Raw genomic sequence first — 21,920 nt, forward strand, 5'->3', positions numbered from 1 at the left:
TACAAATATCTCATATTTTCTGTTATATAATGTCCTTTAAGCTGTATTTTTTTTTTATAGCGCTATGGTGTATTTTCTCTCTGTTTTTATGAGGTTTTCTTTGTATTCAAGCTCTCAATCCAACAAACTGGGAACAAGTGAAGGGTGCACAGGCTTATGTAATCACCCTAAACATATACAAAACACGGAAGGGGACTGCACGCTCAGACTGGACTGGGTATACATCCCATGACCCTGCAACATGCTCAGCCCTGGGTGCTCACTGGCACTCACAGGAAGCTGTGCTATCCCCAGAGTCACAGGCAGTTAACCCCAGACAGGTCTGGGTGCAAGAACCATAGGGGAAACTACAAAACAAATTAATACAACACACAGAGAAAGTCCAGCACTCACAAGCTGTCAGCTAAGATCCCAGTTGGATTGAGAGCTTGCATTGTCTAGCTCTTAAGTAGTATGCGGATGGAGTGGAATTAATGATTTGAAAATAGGGGTATAGTCTATAAGGCTGGGAAAGATAGAGCATGAGAGATTTGAAAAACAGAAATGAGTGTTGGTGATAATGGAGAGTAAGAGGTATAGGTCAGAAGTAGACCAATTGAAACAGCTTACAGCTAGTAAGTATATAGATAAATAGCAGGGTGCTGTGTGTAGTGCTTTGCAGGTAAGGATTTAGAACTTTGAATTTAATCCTGGAGGTTAATAAAAAAGACATTGAAGGGATTGGCAGAGATTAGTAGTTTAGTGGCTGTGAGTAAAGTGGATAAGCCAAGTATAGACATATAGGGTGACTTGGAGTGGAGATAATATGACAATTAGACCAGTTATTGCATTGCAGTAATCAAAACACTACGTTAAGAGTCAATCATGCTTTTTGTTGTGTCTTCTGTGAGAAATAGGCAAATACTGGCAATGTTCTTAAAAGGTGACAAGAGACTAGGTGTGGGTGGTAAAGGAGCTGGCAGGGTCAACAATTACTACAAGGCAGCAACACATAGGATGCATTTCTGACTTGGTGTGTTAATATATGGTGGAATTAGTAAGAGTTCAGATTGTTTTTGAGGTGAGGAGAGGCAATCCAGGAAGTGATGATAGTGAGACTGTGATACAGTTAATAAGGGAGGCAGGGTTGGTTGATAGTGGATTTATATATAGATTTGGGTGTCTTTAGCATATGGTTGGCATTGTAGATTGAGTAGCCTGAGGACAGAGTCTTGGGGCACCCAAACACACAGTGGGAGAGGTGGTACCAGAAAAACAGATGGTGATGAGCGATTAGAATAAGGGAAGATTATATCCATGATAGGACATAGTTGTGGATGCTGTATTTATGACAACAGAGAAGGCTAGCATGATTGGCAGTATTGAAAGCAGAAGCTGAAGAGTAGTATTGACAACTGTTCATTGGTTTTAGCAGCAAGAAAGTTGTTTACTTCTTTAAATTGATTGTTAAGTTTTAAGGAATTAGTGCCTGGTATCTGAAAATCTTAAAAACAGGGGCACTTTAATTCATTAAACTTTAATGACACTTTTTAAAAAAAATACTTACCATTTTGTTACGGTAAACATACTGCTGATCTTTCGCCCGCATCTCCTACTCTATTGAACAGACCGATGACAAATCTGGCTTCCTCTAATCGTTGCATGCCCCCTTGGCGTTCAGCTCATGGGGAGTGCAACGTCTGAAGGAAGCCTGATTCATAATTTATATGCTAACTACAGTAGGAGACGGGGCGGAGGATCGGCTGTCTGTTTTCTATAACGCAAAGGTAATTATTTAAAAAAAAAAAAAAGCGTTGTAAAGTTTAAGAAGTTAAAGTGCCCCTGTTTTTAAGATTAGTTTTAGATACCGGGCACTAATTCCTTATATTTTACAATCACTTTAATGAAGATATTTTCTGTTAAATATTGTGATGGCAAACGCCTAGAAAGGCAAGCAGGCAGTTACAAGATAGAAAGATAATGGTAAACCAGCTATGCAAGTTGTCTAGAGTCAAGAGGGAGTAGAATCATTGGATGATAGAGGCTGTGTTGAGGGAAGGCTTTTTCATGATGGGTATTATGACTGTATTAGAAAGGATAAAGTATGAAGCAATGTTAGCACTTCCCTTCAGGTGCTCGCTGCCAGCCCCGGTTCTCCCAAACTTTGTATAGAAGCAGAAAGTGTTGAAAATGGCGGCGCTGTGTCACCTCCAGGGAAGCAAGCTGCCCACGTCCTCTGAGTCAACCTTGTTGCTTTCACCTCCAAAATAAAAGAGCTCACAATAGTGTAGCAGATTTCAGACAATGTGGTAGGCGCACAAGCTGGTTATACTCACAAGATTGCAGTTAAAATAAGCCTTTTATTAAAATCATCACAAAGGTGTCTTCAGGTGCAGCTTCAAGTTTTATTTAAAATACAGCTGAACGCTTTTCGGCTAAAAGAAACCTTTATCAAGAGCATAAAGTTAAAACAATTTCTGGAACAAATTATGACTGTGCTTGAGCAAATGTGTCACTGATTTGAGAGTTTAAAGAAGTGTGTGAGGGCTGGGGATTTTGCTTATATATGCAGTTTGTTTTTGTCTGTGGGAAAATTTAGTTTTTATTTATTTTTTGGCACAGGTTCCTTCTCCTTTTCTGTCCTTTCTGGAAAGATTATGTTACGAGAAATTTATTACATCAGTGAAGACATGTCCATCAGGTATTGTGATTTTTTAAGAATTATCAAGTAGACTGAATATTATGGTAATGCGGTCCACCTACCTTAAAGGGACATGAAGCCCAAAAAATTTATTTCATGATTTAGGTAGAAAATTCAATTTTAAACAACTTTCCAATGTACTTCTATTATCAAATTTGCTTCATTCTTGTGGTATAATTTGTTGAAGGAGCAGCATGCACTACTGGTTTCGAACTAAACACATAGGTAAGCCAATGACAATCGGTATATATATGCAGCCACCAATCACCAGCTAGAACCTAGATTCTTTGCAGCTCCTGAGCTCACCTAGGTAAACATTTTAGCAAAAGGATAACAAGAGAAGGAAGCAAATAAAATAATAGAAGTCAATTGGAAAGTTGTTTAAAATTGCATGCTCTTTCTAAATGATGAAGGAAAAAAATTGGGTTTCATGTCCCTTTAATAAAGGGACAATTTGTAATATAAAAGATCATTACTTTAAATATGTTAACACACACACACACACTAGTTCTTTACATTTCCCTATCTACAGCACACTTTGACTTTCCACATGTGCTTCATCTATGTTTCTGCAGCTGGATACAATTTTTTTATGCTTCTGGGTCATGCATAGTGTAGTTATGTACTTGTGAGAGAACTGCAATATACAATGCTAAATGCTCATTTGTATGTATAAAAGTATATTTTTGTTTCAATGTAACTTCTAAATTGTTTTCCATGGACTGATTAATTAAACCAAATACAGGTATACCTCGTTATTACAGTGGGTTAGGGATCGGAGCCCCGGTGTAAAGTGAAAACTGCCTTAAAGGGACATTGTACACTATATTTCTCTTTGCATAAATGTTTTGTAGATTATCTTTTTATATAGCCCAGCTGTGCTGATTTTCTGATTCCTAGCCAAGCCCCTAAGTATCAGATGTACATGCTTGTTTACAGACTCCTGCTTATGTCATCTTTCTTTTCATATGCGGGGGTGGGGGGGGGGGCGTGTCTGCTCTTACTGCTTTCCCAGTCCCTTTCACTAACTTCCTAACTTCATCAACAGTCCTAATCTAGGAGCTTCTAAGTAAGTTTTTAAAAGGGTTTATATAGATGTTTAGATCAGTATCTGTGCATATTTTTCTTTATAGTAGTGTCTTTTACGTGCAGTTATATGAAAATTAGTGTACACTGTCCCTTTAAAGTGAAACAAGGTGTTTTTTTTTTTGCTTTTTTCTCACTTGCCAGTGTGTTTAAAAACTTGAAAACATGTTTGAGCTAACATATACACTGTATTAGTTGTGCAATAGCTTTAAGTTTAGTTTAATGCCATCACAGTACAGTACAGTATTCAATTAGTATTAAATACAATCTGTACATTTCCTGTAAAACTGTGACAATCTATAGTAAAATTCAGCTTCAGCTCTGTATTAGCGATGTATTACTGAATCGATTTAAAGCGGGGTTATACCTTGTCCCTTCATTTGAAAATGTTGGATATTTGAGCTTAACATATAAATGTTGCTTGCTAGTACAATATGTTTTTAATATTGTTGCCCTCTATCACATTGTGTTCATATATTTAATTACACATGGACTTTGATACTAAATGTCATAGGTGTGTTCATCGATGGATATATTTGTTAGATTTGGAAGTTATTCAAGTTGTAACTAGGGGTTGGTGTTTAATATAGAGGTGGAGATTTGATCGTTTTGTCCTGCTTGCTTTTTTCCCCTTACGCTAGTAATTTCAAAACTCCTTATTCATATTGTTTACTAGATTAATTTTCTTAGTAATAGTTTCTAGTTGGACTATTGATTTTATTTTTTCATTTCAAGTTATTATTATTGTAATGACCCAACAAATTGTGCAGCACTATACGGGGGGTACAATAAATAAAGACAAGACAGGGAAGGCCAACTGGGACAAAAGAGGACAGTGGAATTAATGCATTTAGAGAATTGCTGGTATTGAGTAGGTAACAGCTTGTTAGTCAATTGGCAGTAGCAGTCATGACTGTGTTGATCACCAGTTATATTCTAATGAATTTGCACATGTAATTTTTTTGCACTAGTGTGTCCCTTTAACATAGACAGTTAATTGCAATAAAAAAATGAGACAAGCCACTCTGGTAGATGGCTGCACATTAAACGAGCTCTGTAGTCACCTAGTGTTTTCATAGCAAATTCTACGCATCCAAAAAGCTAACTAACACCTGAAACTGAGGTGGGAGACAAGTCATACAAGCTAAGCCTAAAAACAACGCTGAGCCTGCACTATATCGGGGTGCTATAAACAACCACCGCACCATATGCTGAAAGTCCGGCCTGTAGAGGAGTGAAGATCAGACTCCTGGGTAAGAGACGACTGCCAAACCTTTACCCGATATGCTGTGGAGATTGAACAGCACTATATCGCCTCCCTGGACAACAGTAAAGTCCCCTCGTGCCTGAAGCGGCAAATCCTGGGGCTGCGACCTGTGAAAGCTATAGCAGAGGCCCACCGGTCACTCGTTCAGGCGACATCCTGTGACTTGCTCACATCACTGGGGGCACATAACTAATCCGGTGCTCCACGTGAGCTGTCGGCGGTGTCGGAAGCGTCGCAAATGCTCAGTGTTGAGTAACCTACCCCGACCCTAGACCATAGCAGGGGACATCCACATTGTGCCCACACTGAGTAAGTTCTTGAAGGGGGGCTAGTACTGACAGTAACTCATAGCTGAGCGGCCAAAACCCCATCGCATCACCACCCTCTGAGGGGATCCCCAGGGGCCTGGTCCCTCTCTGGGGCCTAAACGGCATCAACGGAAGTTTGCTACTGTATCAGGAAGTGAGGCCTAACCCCACTATAGACATGCTGAAACAAATCGGAGTAAGCCGCTCTAGCTCTGGGCCATAGTAGGAGTAATACACGGTGGAGCCCCATACCTCAAGTTAATTGGGGAGTGCCAGCGCTGATCTTGGTCCATAATTAGGTGGTCAGGGTCCCATCACATTCCAATTTCCTGCGGTGACCCCTATGTGGCCTGATCCCTATCAGGACCTAAACAATAACATCTGAAAAGTACCACTGCCTTAGGCACTATTATAGGCACGTAATTGCAAAAACCTGAGGCGAGAGGTGTGGACACTGGATATAATCCAACAGCACAAAAAAACATCAGATCTCCATTTTGTAGGGGTTATTAATTAATTTATTTAAAATAATAAATAAAGTCGCTAAGCTAAAGGGCTACACAAGGAAAGGAGCCTAGATACTCCCAGTATAAGCTCACAAATTGAACAGCCTAGCAACACCCTGAAAGTTTAAACAGACCCACTGCAGGATACAAAGAGGGGACTCAAGACACGCAGGCTGCTGTTCTAAGTCACGGGCAATAACAGAATAGCTGAGAAACAGTCTTAATCGACTATACTCCTAAAAAGAAAACAGGGGAGCATAGCTTCAACTAAAAGAGTACACCTCCAGGCAGAGCACTGCAACTACACCTACAAATCACAAACGGGGTTATGCCAAACACAAGAACCTCAAGACCTTCCAGAAATATACAATCCTCAAACATGGATAGCTAACTTATTACGTCAGAACCTACACCCAACGCTACCAGAGACATGCAAGACCCCCACAAACAAACAACCACAGCTCAGGTACACACCTTGGAGCCAAGTCAGCATAATTATGTCACTAAGGAAGACCTCAAACACCTGTCCTCTAAAGAAGACATTAGAGAGGCTATGCTAGATGTTAAATCCATGTTTGGCGAAGTGAAGAAAGATATAATGGCAGTTGACAAAAGGGTCACACAAATGGAGGAAAAATAAGAAAGCTTGTGCTCAGATCTTCAGCATCAGTCTAGCTATCTACAATCACAAAAACTGGTGGTGAATAGTTTCATGGAGCGTATAGAGGACTTGGAGAACAGAAGCAGGAGAAATAATCTACGACTTTGTGGTATTCCTGAATCGGTAAATCCTCCTGCCCTCCATGCCTATATCCAAGATCTCTTTAGGTACATTAAAAATAAGCCTTCAGCAGCTGAAGTACAAATAGAGCGGACGCATCGTGCCTTACAGCCCAAACCACCTAACAGAGCACCACCCAGAGACGTCATTATCAAGGTGTTGTCCTTCAGGGACAAGGAAGACATCCTCAAGAATGCCAGATCAAAGATTTACCTGTAATATAAAGGGACGGACATACAAATATTCTCAGATCTCTGTCTAACCACTCTTCAGAAAAGAAGAGACTTGAGATATGTCACCAATATCCTTAGAACAGGGGATACCATATAAATGGGGTTTCCCTACAATCGTCATAGCCTCTAAGGACAACACCACGGCCACCTTCAGGAGCATCGCCGATCTACAAGGGTTCAACCAAGCTTTGGGCACAGACATAAGAGCTCCGCCGAAAGCAGCGGCATAAAATGTCAGAACCACCTCTTACACAAGAATTTGCCGGGCTGACCAATGGTTCAGACGTGAAAACATATTTAATCAATAGACTTTAACCCTGTGCAGTTGAAGAGGCCCCGCGGCCTCGGTAGGCATCTTAACAGATGGACATCACGAACTCAGGAACCCTGGTCAGATAAGTCCCCTGATAATGTTGGGAAATTTTTATTTGTTGTGATGTTGTTTTTGCAAATTGTTGTTTGCTTATTGCTGATGATTGTTTGGTAATGATTGTTACAATAGATAAGGCACCCACCACATTACAACATGGAAAAGCACACGGCACTCATATTACAGAATGCATCTTAAATAAAGCAGAACACGGTGGAATAACCTTTAACAGTGGGTGATTGCAACAGCGGATCTACATACAGGCAGCTAGTAGAGGGAACTAAAATCACCATAGCTAGACTATTTTGTAACAGGCTGACTCCCCAGCTACACTCAAATAATCCAGGCTTAGCCCAACAGGCAAGTAAAGGAAAATAAATACCTACCTACCATGACGTTGCCCTTGCCGGTTGTTGTTTACTCGTTGCTGATAGATGATAAGCAACCCACCACATTAAAATATAGAAAGGTACACCGCAATTAGCCTGCCCGACACAGTTTATGAAAAGCGTAAGACTGTGGAATACTCTTCGGCAGTAGCCGATCGTAACAACTGATTTACATATAAGCAGCTAGAAGGGGGAACTAAAATCAATATAGTGAACTTGCTTTATAAAAAGCTGACTTATCAGCTGCACATAGCTCATCTAAGACAAACTCAACAAGCAAGTTAAGAAATTAAGTCCGGTAAACCTAACAGGCTGCGTACCTATAAGACGTACACTTGCACTGTAATCTACTGTACTGTATTTACAGGTGCCCCCAGACACTAAACTCAGATAGTTACACAGCTGTACTAAACAACCGAGGATGCGTAGAATTACATAATTATGTTTAAATGGTTATTATTATTATTGTTATCGGTTATTTGTAGAGCGCCAACAGATTCTGCAGCGCTAAATATGTGAAAACGCGGGAATAACTTCCCCCCGAAATTGTTATTTGTTTATTTGTTCCATACTGTTGGTTGGTGGTTGATTGATTGTAGTATACGTACATTGTAATTTGTATCTCCCCCTTACCTCCAGACCCTACCCTCCACCCAAGACCTACCCACAGCTACTGATATAGTCACCATAAAACACAGGTCAAACCCCCAACCACCTGTATTTCCTCAAATATCTCCTTATCACAACACCAACCAGACTTCTTAACCACTCCCTAAACCTTCTCTCACCCCCTCCTATCCCTCCCTTTTTCCCCTTTCTCTTCCTCCAACTTTTTCCCCCTCCCCCCTTTTTTGTGTGTGTTTTCTCCTGTTAAGTGTAGTCAGTCCACGGGTCATCCATTACTTATGGGATTATATCTCCTCCCTAACAGGAAGTGCAAGAGGATCACCCAAGCAGAGCTGCTATATAGCTCCTCCCCTCTACGTCATACCCAGTCATTCTCTTGCACCTAACTAATAGATAGGACGTGTGAGAGGACTGTGGTTATTAAAATTAGTTTTTATATCTTCAATCAAAAGTTTGTTATTTTAAACAGCACCGGAGTGTGTTGTTTTTTCTCAGGCAGCATTAGAAGAAGAATCTACCTGAGTTTATGTATGATCTTAGCGGTCGTAACTAAGATCCATTTGCTGTTCTCGGCCATTCTGAGGAGTGAGGTAACTTCATATCAGGGGACAGCGGGCAGGGTTCACCTGCAAGGAGGTATGTTGCAGTATATTATTTTCTAAGGAATGGAATTGACTGAGAAAATACTGCTAATACCCATATAATGTAAGTGCAGCCTTAAATGCAGTAGTAGCGACTGGTATCAGGCTGATATGTATGTATGTTACACTGAGGTATTTCTGGGGAATGGAACTTCACTAAGAAAATACTGTGTACATTTAACTTATATTTGAGCCCCCACTGCAGTGTAAGCGACTAGCAGCAGGCTTATTAGTATCATTTCATAATTTTATTTTAAAACGTTTTACTGGCATGTTAATCGTTTTTCTCTGAGGTACTTGGTGATAAAAAATTTTGGGCATTATTTTTCCACATGGCTGTCGTTTATTTATGAATAAATTCAGTTTGCTGAGCTTCCCCACTGTTATAATATGAGTGGGAGGGGCCTATTTTGGCGCTTTCTTGCGCAGTAAGAATTCACTCACAGTCTTCCTATTCCTTCCTCCATGATCCAGGACGTCTCTACAGAGCCCAGGGGTCTCCAAAACTGGTTTTGAGGGAGGTAATCACTCACAGCAGACCTGTGAGACTGTGCTTTTGACTGTGATAAAACGTTTTCTATTCTGTTATCCGTTTTTTGGGTATTAAGGGGTTAATCATCCATTTGCTGGTGTGTGCAATCCTTTGCTAACTTATTGCATTTATTGTGGAAATTTGGTTGCTATAACAAATTTGGTTCATTGTAATTCAACTGTGACAGTTTATTAGTGTTTCTTAAAGGCACAGTAACGTTTTTTATATTGCTTGTAAAAAGTTTTTTCCAAGCTTGCTAGTCTCATTGCTAGTTTGTTTAAACATGTCTGACACAGAGGAAACTCTTTGTGCAATATGTTTAAAGGCCAATGTGGAGCCCAATAGAAATTTGTGTACTAATTGCATTGATGCTACTTTAAATAAAAGTGTACATGTAAAGAAAGTTTCACCAGACAACGAGGGGGAAGTTATGCCGACTAACTCTCCTCACGTGTCAGTACCTGCGTCTCCCGCTCGGGAGGTGCGTGATATTGTGGCGCCAAGTACATCAGGGCGGCCCATACAAATCACTTTGCAAGACATGGCTAATGTTATGACTGAAGTATTATCTAAATTGCCAGAAATTAGGGGTAAACGCGACCACTCTGGGGTGAGAACAGAGTGCGCTGATAATATTAGAGCCATGTCTGATACTGCGTCACAATATGCAGAACATGAGGACGGAGAGCTTCATTCTGTGGGTGACGGATCTGATCCAAGTAAACTGGACTCAGACATTTCAAATTTTAAATTTAAGCTTGAGAACCTCCGTGTATTGCTAGGGGAGGTATTAGCGGCTCTGAATGATTGTTTGTAACACGGTTGCAATTCCAGAGAAAATGTGTAGGCTGGATAGATACTATGCGGTACCGGTGTGTACTGATGTTTTTCCTATACCTAAGAGGCTTACAGAAATTATTAACAAGGAGTGGGATAGACCCGGTGTGCCTTTTTCACCCCCTCCTATATTTAGAAAAATGTTTCCAATAGACGCCACCACACGGGACTTATGGCAGACGGTCCCTAAGGTGGAGGGAGCAGTTTCTACTCTGGCTAAGCGCACCACTATCCCGGTGGAGGATAGCTGTGCTTTTTCAGATCCAATGGATAAAAAGTTAGAGGGTTACCTTAAGAAAATGTTTGTTCAACAAGGTTTTATATTACAACCCCTTGCATGCATTGCGCCTGTCACGGCTGCGGCGGCATTCTGGTTTGAGTCTCTGGAAGAGACCATTAACTCAATTACATTGGATGAAATTACAGACAAGCTTAGAGTACTTAAGCTAGCCAATTAATTTATTTCCGATGCCGTAGTACATTTAATTAAACTTACGGCTAAGAATTCAGGATTCGCCATTCAAGCGCGCAGAGCTCTGTGGCTTAAATCTTGGTCAGCCGATGTAATCTCTAAATCTAAATTGCTTAACATACCTTTCAAAGGGCAGACATTATTCGGGCCCGGTTTGAAAGAAATTATCGCTGACATTACTGGAGGTAAGGGTCATGCCCTGCCTCAAGACAGAGCCAAACCAAGGGCTAGACAGTCTAATTTTCGTGCCTTTCGTAACTTCAAGGCAGGAGCAGCATCAACTTCCTCAGCTCCAAAGCAGGAAGGAACTGTTGCTCGCTACAGACAGGGCTGGAAACCTAACCAGTCCTGGAACAAGGGCAAGCAGGCCAGAAAGCCTGCTGCTGCCCCTAAAACAGCATGAAGTGAGGGCCCCCGATCCGGAAACGGATCTAGTGGGGGGCAGACTTTCTCTCTTCGCCCAGGCTTGGGCAAGAGATGTCCAGGATCCCTGGGCTTTAGAGATCATATCTCAGGGATATCTTCTGGACTTCAAAGCTTCTCCTCCAAAAGGGAGATTTCATCTTTCAAGGCTGTCAGCAAACCAGCTAAAGAGAGAAGCGTTTCTACGCTGTGTACAAGACCTTTTACTAATGGGAGTGATCCATCCAGTTCCGCGGTCGGAACACGGACAAGGGTTTTACTCAAATCTGTTTGTGGTTCCCAAAAAAGAGGGAACCTTCAGACCAATTTTGGACTTAAAGATCCTAAACAAATTCCTAAGAGTTCCATCGTTCAAAATGGAGACTATTCGGACAATCTTACCTATGATCCAAAAGGGTCAATACATGACCACAGTGGATTTAAAGGATGCCTACCTCCACATACCGATTCACAAGGATCGTTATCAGTACCTAAGGTTTGCCTTCCTAGACAGACATTACCAGTTTGTAGCTCTTCCCTTCGGGTTAGCCACGGCTCCAAGAATCTTTACAAAGGTTCTGGGCTCTCTTCTGGCGGTACTAAGACCGCGAGGAATTTCGGTAGCTCCGTACCTAGACGACATTCTGATACAAGCGTCAAGTTTCCAAACTGCCAAGTCTCATACAGAGTTAGTTCTGGCATTTCTAAGGTCGCATGGGTGGAAGGTGAACGTAGAAAAGAGTTCTCTATTGCCACTCACAAGAGTTCCCTTCTTAGGGACTCTTTTAGATTCTGTAGAAATGAAAATTTACCTGACAGAGGACAGGTTATCAAAACTTCTAAATGCTTGCCGTGTCCTTCATTCCATTCAACACCCGTCAGTGGCTCAATGCATGGAGGTAATCGGCTTAATGGTAGCGGCAATGGACATAGTACCTTTTGCACGCCTGCATCTCAGACCGCTGCAATTGTGCATGCTAAGTCAGTGGAATGGGGATTACTCAGATTTGTCCCCTATGCTAAATCTGGATCAAGAGACCAGAGATTCTCTTCTATGGTGGCTTTCTCTGCCACATCTGTCCAGGGCGATGCCCTTCAGCAGGCCAGACTGGACGATTGTAACAACAGACTCCAGCCTACTAGGTTGGGGCGCTGTCTGGAATTCCCTGAAGGCTCAGGGATCATGGACTCAGGAGGAGAGTCTCCTTCCAATAAACATTCTGGAATTGAGAGCAGTTCTCAATGCTCTTTTGGCTTGGCCTCAGCTAGCAACTCTGAGGTTCATCAGGTTCCAGTCGGACAACATCACGACTGTGGCTTACATCAACCATCAGGGAGGGACAAGGAGTTCCCTAGCAATGATGGAAGTCTCAAAGATAATTCGCTGGGCAGAGTCTCACTCTTGCCACCTGTCAGCGATCCACATCCCAGGCGTGGAGAACTGGGAGGCGGATTTCCTAAGTCACCAGACTTTTCATCCGGGGGAGTGGGAACTTCACCCGGAGGTATTTACACAACTGCTTCGGCGTTGGGGCAAACCAGATCTGGATCTCATGGCGTCTCGCCAGAACGCCAAGCTTCCTTGTTACGGATCAAGATCCAGGGACCCGGAAGCGGTTCTGATAGATGCTCTGACAGCACCTTGGGTCTTCAGCATGGCTTATGTGTTTCCACCCTTCCCGATACTTCCTCGTCTGATTGCCAGGATCAAGCAGGAGAGAGCATCAGTGATTCTAATAGCGCCTGCGTGGCCACGCAGGACCTGGTATGCAGATCTAGTGGACATGTCGTCCTGTCCACCATGGTCTCTGCCTCTGAGACAGGACCTTCTGGTTCAGGGTCCTTTCAAACATCCAAATCTAATTTCTCTGAAGCTGACTGCATGGAGATTGAACGCTTGATTCTATCAAAGCGTGGATTCTCGGAGTCAGTGATTGATACCTTAATACAGGCTAGGAAACCTGTTACCAGGAAAATTTACCATAAAATATGGCGTAAATACTTACATTGGTGCGAATCCAAGAGTTACTCATGGAGTAAGGTTAGGATTCCTAGGATATTGTCTTTTCTACAAGAAGGCTTAGAAAAGGGTTTATCTGCTAGTTCGTTAAAGGGACAGATCTCAGCTCTGTCCATTCTTTTGCACAAGCGTCTGTCAGAAGTTCCAGACGTTCAGGCTTTTTGTCAGGCTTTGGCCAGGATTAAGCCTGTGTTTAAAACTGTTGCTCCGCCATGGAGCTTAAACTTAGTTCTTAATGTTTTACAGGGTGTTCCGTTTGAACCCCTTCATTCCATTGATATCAAGCTGTTATCTTGGAAAGTTCTGTTCCTAATGGCTATTTCCTCGGCTCGAAGAGTCTCTGAGTTATCAGCCTTACATTGTGATTCCCCTTATCTGATTTTTCATTCAGATAAGGTAGTTCTGCGTACTAAACCTGGGTTCTTACCTAAGGTAGTCACTAACAAGAATATCAATCAAGAGATTGTTGTTCCTTCATTGTGCCCTAATCCTTCCTCAAAGAAGGAACGACTTCTGCACAATCTGGACGTTGTCCGGACCCTGAAATTCTATTTACAGGCAACTAAAGATTTTCGACAAACTTCTTCCCTGTTTGTCGTTTATTCGGGACAGAGGAGAGGTCAAAAGGCTTCGGCTACCTCTCTCTCCTTTTGGCTTCGCAGCATAATACGTTTAGCCTATGAGACTGCTGGACAGCAGCCTCCTGTAAGAATTACAGCTCATTCTACCAGAGCTGTGGCTTCCACTTGGGCCTTTAAAAATGAGGCCTCTGTTGAACAGATTTGCAAGGCTGCAACTTGGTCTTCACTTCACACCTTTTACAAATTTTACAAATTTGACACTTTTGCTTCTTCGGAGGCTGTTTTTGGGAGAAAGGTTCTTCAGGCAGTGGTTCCTTCCGTGTAAAGGTCCTGCCTGTCCCTCCCGTCATCCGTGTACTTTAGCTTTGGTATTGGTATCCCATAAGTAATGGATGACCCGTGGACTGACTACACTTAACAGGAGAAAACATGATTTATGCTTACCTGATAAATTCCTTTCTCCTGTAGTGTAGTCAGTCCACGGCCCGCCCTGTTTTTACGGCAGGTCTAAATTTTAAATTAAACTCCAGTCACCACTGCACCCTATAGTTTCTCCTTTCTCGTTTGGTTTTGGTCGAATGACTGGGTATGACGTAGAGGGGAGGAGCTATATAGCAGCTCTGCTTGGGTGATCCTCTTGCACTTCCTGTTAGGGAGGAGATATAATCCCATAAGTAATGGATGACCCGTGGACTGACTACACTACAGGAGAAAGGAATTTATCAGGTAAGCATAAATTATGTTTTTTTTTCTCCCTCCCTGTCCCTCCCCTTCCAGTTGAAATGGCTCCTCAACATATTTGCTTTAACAACCTGACAGTGGAATTGATCACTATTAATGACAAAGGACTTAATAACCCTGGAAAGCGCTCTATAGTGATAAGGGACATAAAGAGAATGGAGGAGGACATAGTTTTCTTGCAGGAGATGCACTTCTTCAGATCACACAAACCTAAATGGTTTAATCACCATTACCCAGTGGCATACTTTGCATCAGGGCCCACCAAAAAAATGGGGTGGGTATACTCTTTAGTGCCAAAATGCCATTTAGGCTTACTCAAATGATGAGACCCCGGGGGGAGGTATCTGATGCTGACCGGCTCCCTTCATGGACGACCGATCAGTATGGTTAATGTCTACTTTCCCAATCAGGCACAACTGCCCTTTCTCCAAGAAATAGCCCATAAGATTCTAGAAAATCGGACAGGCATCCTGCTACTTGGAGGCAATCTTAACATGCCCTTAAATCCTGACCTTGACACATTAAATGGTATCTCCAACACTCCCCATAAAATAAAGCGCATGGCGAGCACCCTGAAAGAACTGGCCCTGCATGACATATGGCGCGTATGGCACCCAACTACCAAATATTTGACTTTTTATTCCCATCCACATAGAAAATATTTGTGTATTGACTACCTATTCACGGACCCAACAGGCCTCTCAATTACCTCAAATATTAATATTCGAACAATCACATGGACAGACAATGCCGCCAGTGTGTTGTTCCATAATTTGGCCCAATGCCCCTATAACATCTTATGTCTGGAGGATGGATGACACGCTCTTGGATGATCCCCTTCAAAGAGAAGAGCTACAAAACACACTTAGAGAGTATTTCACACTTAACGTGGACGGAATCATGCATAATACTACTGTATGGGAAGCGCATAAAAGTGTTATTAGAGGGGTTCTAATAAAACTTAAGGCTAATATCGATAGACAAAGGAAAACGCAATATCAAACATTACTAGATCAGGTAGGAAACACAGAGAGCGCCCACAAAAAGTGCCCGACTGATGAGGTGCTTGGGTCTGCTCTGAACCAAGCCAAAACTAATCTTATGCACTATTTACAAGAAGAACATCAAAAGAAAGCACTAATACTCGGACAGCAATTCTTTGAGCAGGGTGACAGAGCGGGTAAACTCTTAGCTCGGGCAATAGCGCGTGGAAAGACAAAATCATATGTGTATGAGATGGTAGATAAAAATGGGGCGACCAAGGACGATGGCATTGTGATAGCCAATATATTTGGAGACTTCTATGAGTCATTATATAATTTACATACTTCTAGGAAAGGGAGGGAAAGGCTGGTCTCCCAGCCTCCCTCAGATGCAGCGATACGGGAATATTTATCAAGTGTCTCAATCCCCAAGTTATCACAAGAAGATTCAGAATACCTAGAAACCCCCTTCATGATAGAGGAAATCCTTGTGGCAATCAAAGATATACCTTCAGGCAAAAGCCCAGGCTCTGATGGCTTTGGAGTCACGTATTATAAAACCTTTGCAGATATACTGGCGCCTCACCTTGTAAACATTTTTAACCAGCTGAGTGAGTCTCCATCCTTACCAGACACAATGAGGCGCATATCACACTGATCCCCAAGCCAGAGAAACCCCAAGCCAAACCTGAAAACTATCGCCCAATATCTTTACTAAATTCCGATGTTAAAATCTTAGCTATAATTATAGCCAATAGACTAGTTAGGTTCCTTCCCCAGCTGGTTTCATTAGATCAAGTAGGGTTTATTTCAACGCAAGAAGCCAGAGACAACACCCTGAAAGTACTTCAATTAATTACCCATGCCCCTAACAACTCCACCCCCCTAACACTGGTCTTGTCTGACACGAAAAAGCGTTTCATTGGGTTAACTGGTCATTCATGCTCCACACTTTAACCAAGTTGGGCATTGGCCCTAAATTCGCCAAAAGAATATTTTCATTATCCTCCTCGCCCAACTCCAAGGTGAGAGTGAATGGAACACTTTCTAAGACATTTTAAAATTATCAATGTGACGAGGCAAGGATGTCCCCTATCGCCGCTCCTTTTTGAATTGACTATAGAAGTCTTGGCGAGCAGGATACGCAATAATCCTAGGATTAAGGGTATCACGAAGCACAAGCTCGCAATGTATGCGGATGATGTACTTCTGACATTATCTGACACTGTACCTTCGCTTCAGGTGACGCTGAGGGAGTTCTCAGAATACGGGGAGGTATCTGACTTTCTATTAAACCCAACAAGAACAGAGATCCTTAACATCACTGAGTCAGAAAAAAGATCTGTGACTCCCTCAGACAGAACTGCCCCATCAAAATAGCAACTCACACACTAAAATATCTGGGTATCACCCTTACTCACGTAGTAAAGGATCTAGTAGAACTCAACTATAAACGCTCATACGAGATCTCACTAGTTGGAAAAACAAGAGTATCTCTTGGTTAGGGCACATTAATGTGGTCAAAATGAACATTTTACCCAGAATCCTGTACATATTAGACAATCCCCATCTCCTTTGCATCACACTTACTCCATCAAATGCAGGTAGCCATGAAATCATATATTTGGAAGGGAATACAACCCTGAATTAATAGGAAAACTGTCTTTCTCCCTAGGGACAGGGGGGCCTTGGGGTACCGCACCTAGAGGAATACCGTAAAGCCATATGCCTTCAGAGACTAGTGGAATGGTGTCACTGCTCTCCAAATAATGCTTGGATACAGATAGACAATGAGATCCTCCATAGAGGGAATCTGGGATCCCTTGCCTGGGTGACTCCTGCGCGGCGCTCAAAGTTGATAAAATAAAAATACCCTTTGATGGGTGAAGTTTTCATGCTATGGGATAAATTGTTACGAGTAGACAAACATCTCTGACCCTCATTCACCTTTGACACCGATACGGGAAAATCCGGACATAGGAATAGAGTATAGACCACATGCTCAGGGAAACATATATCCTTTAGAAGACTCCTCTATATACAACAGCTTGCTGAATGGGACAGCCATCTATTCTCATACTGGTAAAGAGTGGCACAACTTGCACACTTCTATATTACCAATACTACATATTTAGATAAGATCCTGCAACCTGAGGTACAAAAAATAACATCTTATATCAGAGATACCAGTGATTTTATTGAAAAACTTAAGTGTTTACCTCTAGAGAATACAAAATGCATTCTATACACCCTTGATGTAAGCAGCTTGTACACAGCGATTAATCATGAAAGTGGCATAAGGGTGACCATTTTGACCATTACACTAAAGTCCCAGCTCAATTGCAATGTATTAATTAACTGGAAAATAAAGCAATTTTTAAAGTTTTATAATATATTGCAGCAGTTGAAAATTGCGTTGCAAAATTAGATGCAGATAAAATTTTTTTGTAAAAATGTATTTTTAAAAAACCCATTTCTCACAAAGCATCTTACATTCAGGAGTCACAGCGTTGCAGGCTAGTAAAGGCTCAGGAGTGTGGTTGAAAAAAATCTCTTGAGAGCTAGTCATCAATCAAGGTGTTGCCCCGTATTTGACTAAGAAAATCGTACACAGTGCAGCCAGAGCCAAGCGCTGTTTGAAGAGAACAGCCTGATGTGAAGCAGTGCTGCAAAGTAAAAGTGCTAACACTTCCTGCATGTGTCCTAATCTTTCTGCAGCCATGCTGCATTTTCTGTGATGACATCTCAGATCACAGCATGTTCTGCCTTGGGGGAGGCCATTACACCCAGACACTGATTATTTATATAAAGTTATGGCCATATTATAAAGGTCTTCAACTGCTGTGTGTTCTGTACTTTTAATGTATAAAAACAATATTACTGTACAATGTTCTGAACTGAAACTACTTGTTTATTAACATATGCACAGATCCACAAACATATGTGTTGGCTGTACTTATGGAAGACATGATTGTGTCCAAGGGCCTATGGTTGGACAACTATAATCTTGCTCACGGTTTGCACATATTTTATTGTAAATTTGTGAGACTAGATTTATAACTTAACTGTAAGCTGTAAGCAAAAAAATAATAATAATTGAAACATTTGATTTGAACAAGTTTAATTTAGGGTGAAATATTACATTTAATCCCATATTGTAATCCAGATTTGTATTTCTTGTATGCAAGAGACTGAAATAAATTTCTCATCACGCATCTGTTTTGATCTGTTTTTCTTTTGCTTGGAACAGACTCATTTAGGCATGATGCCTAACTTTATCTGCTTACAGTTCAGTTATTTTTTATTACCTAGTGGTCAGTATCCTGTTATTGTAATATTTTATTCAGATTGAACTTTGTCTTTAGTCAAAAGGTTGTCTATGGACTATGAAATAGTTTTTCTGATTGTTTGTTTTATTTTTATAACTTATTTCCATATTTTTCTAGGATACAGGATGGATTTATTATTTTTCGTTGGTGGAAAATGTATAATCCAAAGCAGAAACAGCATGGTGAGGCTATATCATTCATCTTTTTGCTATATCTATATTGTGTTGTCAATAATGTTTTTTCTAAAATTAATAAATTGTCAGGGCTTGACATAATAATAATATCTAGGATCCAGGCCAGAAATCTTAGGAGTAAGATTAAGAAAGTTACATTCTGTAAGGGAAGTAAACATGGATATCCCACTATACGAAATAGGCTCTAAATATGTTGCCGAAAAACTCACCCCTTAAATACATAAAACAAAAAGGGTGTAATTTCTTAAGTAGTAACAACTAGAATATAAGCAAACTTACCTTACATACATTACATATACCCTAGGGTCATTAATTGGCAATGAAAATGATGATATCCATACATTTTTAACGATTTACTTTTATAATCAGGTTAGAGTCCTTGAGCCTTGATGTTTAGGATTGAATTCCTGCCACTAGGAGAAGACAAAGATACTCCAAACACCAATAGCCTTTGAGCCCTCTCACCTTGGTGCACAACTCAGCTTTTGTTCTTTGCCTCCCAGAAGTGGGTGAAGATTTGTGGTGCCCCAAATTCTATGTTGAAAGGGGTTCTCAGACTTATGTGAGCTCATTTACCCTTCTTTGTCAGTGTGCCTTGGATACAGGGATACAGGAGTACACAGGTTGTGACACAATATTTCCCTATGCAATTTTAGTGACAATCCTTACACGTGTTTCACAGCGATATGCTTTGTTCTCATAGTATCCTTTGTTGAAAGCGTAGTTGGGTAGACTCCAGTGTACTACTTGAAGCTCGTTGCTGATAGATGGCTGCACATATGTGCATGGCAATGGCTCATTCATGTGTTGAGCTAGCTCCTGGTAGTGCAGTGTTTCTCCTTTAACAAAGGATACTAAGAGAATGAAGCAAATTTTGATAAAATAAGTAAATCTGATTTTGTTTTTAAATTGTATCCTCTATCTGACTCATAAAAGATACATTCTGGCTTTATGTCCCTTTAAGGTCTGTTTCTCATTTCTGTAGGTTTATTTTATAGCATTTTTGCTGTGAGAAAGAGGCATATTATTTCTGCAAATACGAATGTATCGTTGTGAGAACTACAAAACCAACAATATATGTTAATATATTCTTGATAGAAAAATGCCCAAAATAATCTTACAGACACTTATGGGAGAGCAAGACATTGCAAATGGATTAAAGGGACAGTCTACCACAGAATTTTTGCTGTTTTAAAAGATAATCCCTTTATTACCCATTCCCTAGTTTTGCATAATTAACACAGTTTATATTAATACACATTTTACCTCTGTGATTACCTTGTATCTAAGCCTCTGCACACTGCCACCTTAGTTCAATTCTTATGTCAGACTTGCATTTTAGCCAATCAGTGCTGACTCCTAGGTAACTCCACGTGCGTGAGCACAGTTATCCATATGACACACATGAACTAACACCTTCTAGTGGTGAAAAACTCTCCAAATGCATTCAGATAAGAGGCGACCTTCAAGGTCCAAGAAATTAGCATATGAACCTCCTAGGTTTAGCTTTCAACTAAGAATACCAAGAGAACAAAGCAAAATTGGTGATAAAAGTAAATTGGAAAGTTGTTTAACCCCTTAATGACCGAGGACGTACGCCATACGTCCTCATAAAAATGCAGTTAACGCCTGAGGATGTATGGCGTACGTCCTCGGTTTGGAAAACAGCTGGAAGCGATCCTCATCGCTTCCAGCTGCTTTCCGGTTATTGCAGGATGCCTCAATATCGAGGCATCCTGCAATAACAATTTGTACCCCTCCGGTGCAGAGAGAGCCACTCTGTGGCCCTCTCTACACCGGACATCGATGGCCGCAATCGTTGGTGGGTGGGAGCTGCAGTGGGAGGCGGGTGGGCGGCCATCGATGGCTTCAGAGACACAGAGGGGGGCGGGAGAGTCAGGGGCGCGCACAGACATCGGCGGGCGGGCGCGTGCACGGGAGGGAGCGGGTGGGAACCTCTTACACTACAGAAATAATCCTGTAATAAGTGGGAGGAAGAGGGGGAATAAATGCCCCCAAAAAGTAATCTAAGGGATCTGGGAAGGGGTGGGAGTAGGGGTTGGTCGTGGGGAAGCTACACTACAGAAAAATGTAAAAAAAAAAAAAAAAAAAAAAAAAAAAAAAGAGAAAAAAATATTGTTAACTGGGTACTGGCAGACAGCTGCCAGTACCCAAGATGGCCCCCAATAAGGCAGGGGGGGGGGGGGGGTTAGAGAGCTGTTTTGGGGGGGATCAGGGAGGTTGGGGGCTAAGGGGGGATCTTACAAAGTAGCATATGTAAATATGCTAAAGATGTATTTAAAAAAAAAAAAAAAAAAACTTATTTTAGTACTGGCAGACTTTCTGCCAGTACTTAAGATGGCGGGGACAATTGTGGGGTGGGGGAGGGAAAGGAGCTGTTTGGGAGATATCAGGGGGTCTGATGTGTCAGGTGGGAGGCTGATCTCTACACTAAAGCTAAAATTAACCCTGCAAGCTCCCTACAAACTACCTAATTAACCCCTTGACTGCTAGCCATAATACATGTGTGATGCGCAGCAGCACTTAGCGGCCTTCTAATTACCAAAAAGCAACGCCAAAGTCATATATGTCTGCTATTTCTGTACAAAGGGGATCCCAGAGAAGCATTTACAACTATTTGTGCCATAATTGCACATGCTGTTTGTAAATAATTTCAGTGAGAAACCTAAAATTGTGAAAAATTTAGCGTTTTTTTTATTTGATTGCATTTGGCGGTGAAATGGTGGCATGAAATATACCAAAATGGACCTAGATCAATACTTGGGGTTGTCTACTACACTACACTGAAGCTAAAATTAACCCTAGAAGCTCCCTACATGCTCCCTAATTAACCCCTTCACTGCTGGGCATAATACACGTGTGGTGCGCAGTCACATTTAGCAGCCTTCTAATTAGTAAAAAGCAAAACCAAAGCCATATA

At 41.5% G+C, this 21,920-nt stretch overlaps 1 protein-coding gene across 8 annotated transcripts in view; it reads left to right on the top strand.

Annotated features, from left to right (window-relative positions):
- The window catches only part of BLTP1 (bridge-like lipid transfer protein family member 1), a 1,044,923-nt gene that overhangs the window by 167,743 nt on the left and 855,260 nt on the right, over positions 1-21,920 (top strand). For all 8 annotated transcript variants that reach the window (XM_053703615.1, XM_053703613.1, XM_053703617.1 and 5 more), the window contains 2 exons: positions 2,602-2,680; positions 18,903-18,967. In XM_053703615.1, the coding sequence (XP_053559590.1) occupies positions 2,602-2,680; positions 18,903-18,967 (144 nt within the window). The remainder of the gene's footprint in view (positions 1-2,601; positions 2,681-18,902; positions 18,968-21,920) is intronic.

This window comes from Bombina bombina, chromosome 2, assembly GCF_027579735.1.
Source record: "Bombina bombina isolate aBomBom1 chromosome 2, aBomBom1.pri, whole genome shotgun sequence".
Taxonomy (NCBI): Eukaryota; Metazoa; Chordata; class Amphibia; order Anura; family Bombinatoridae; genus Bombina; species Bombina bombina.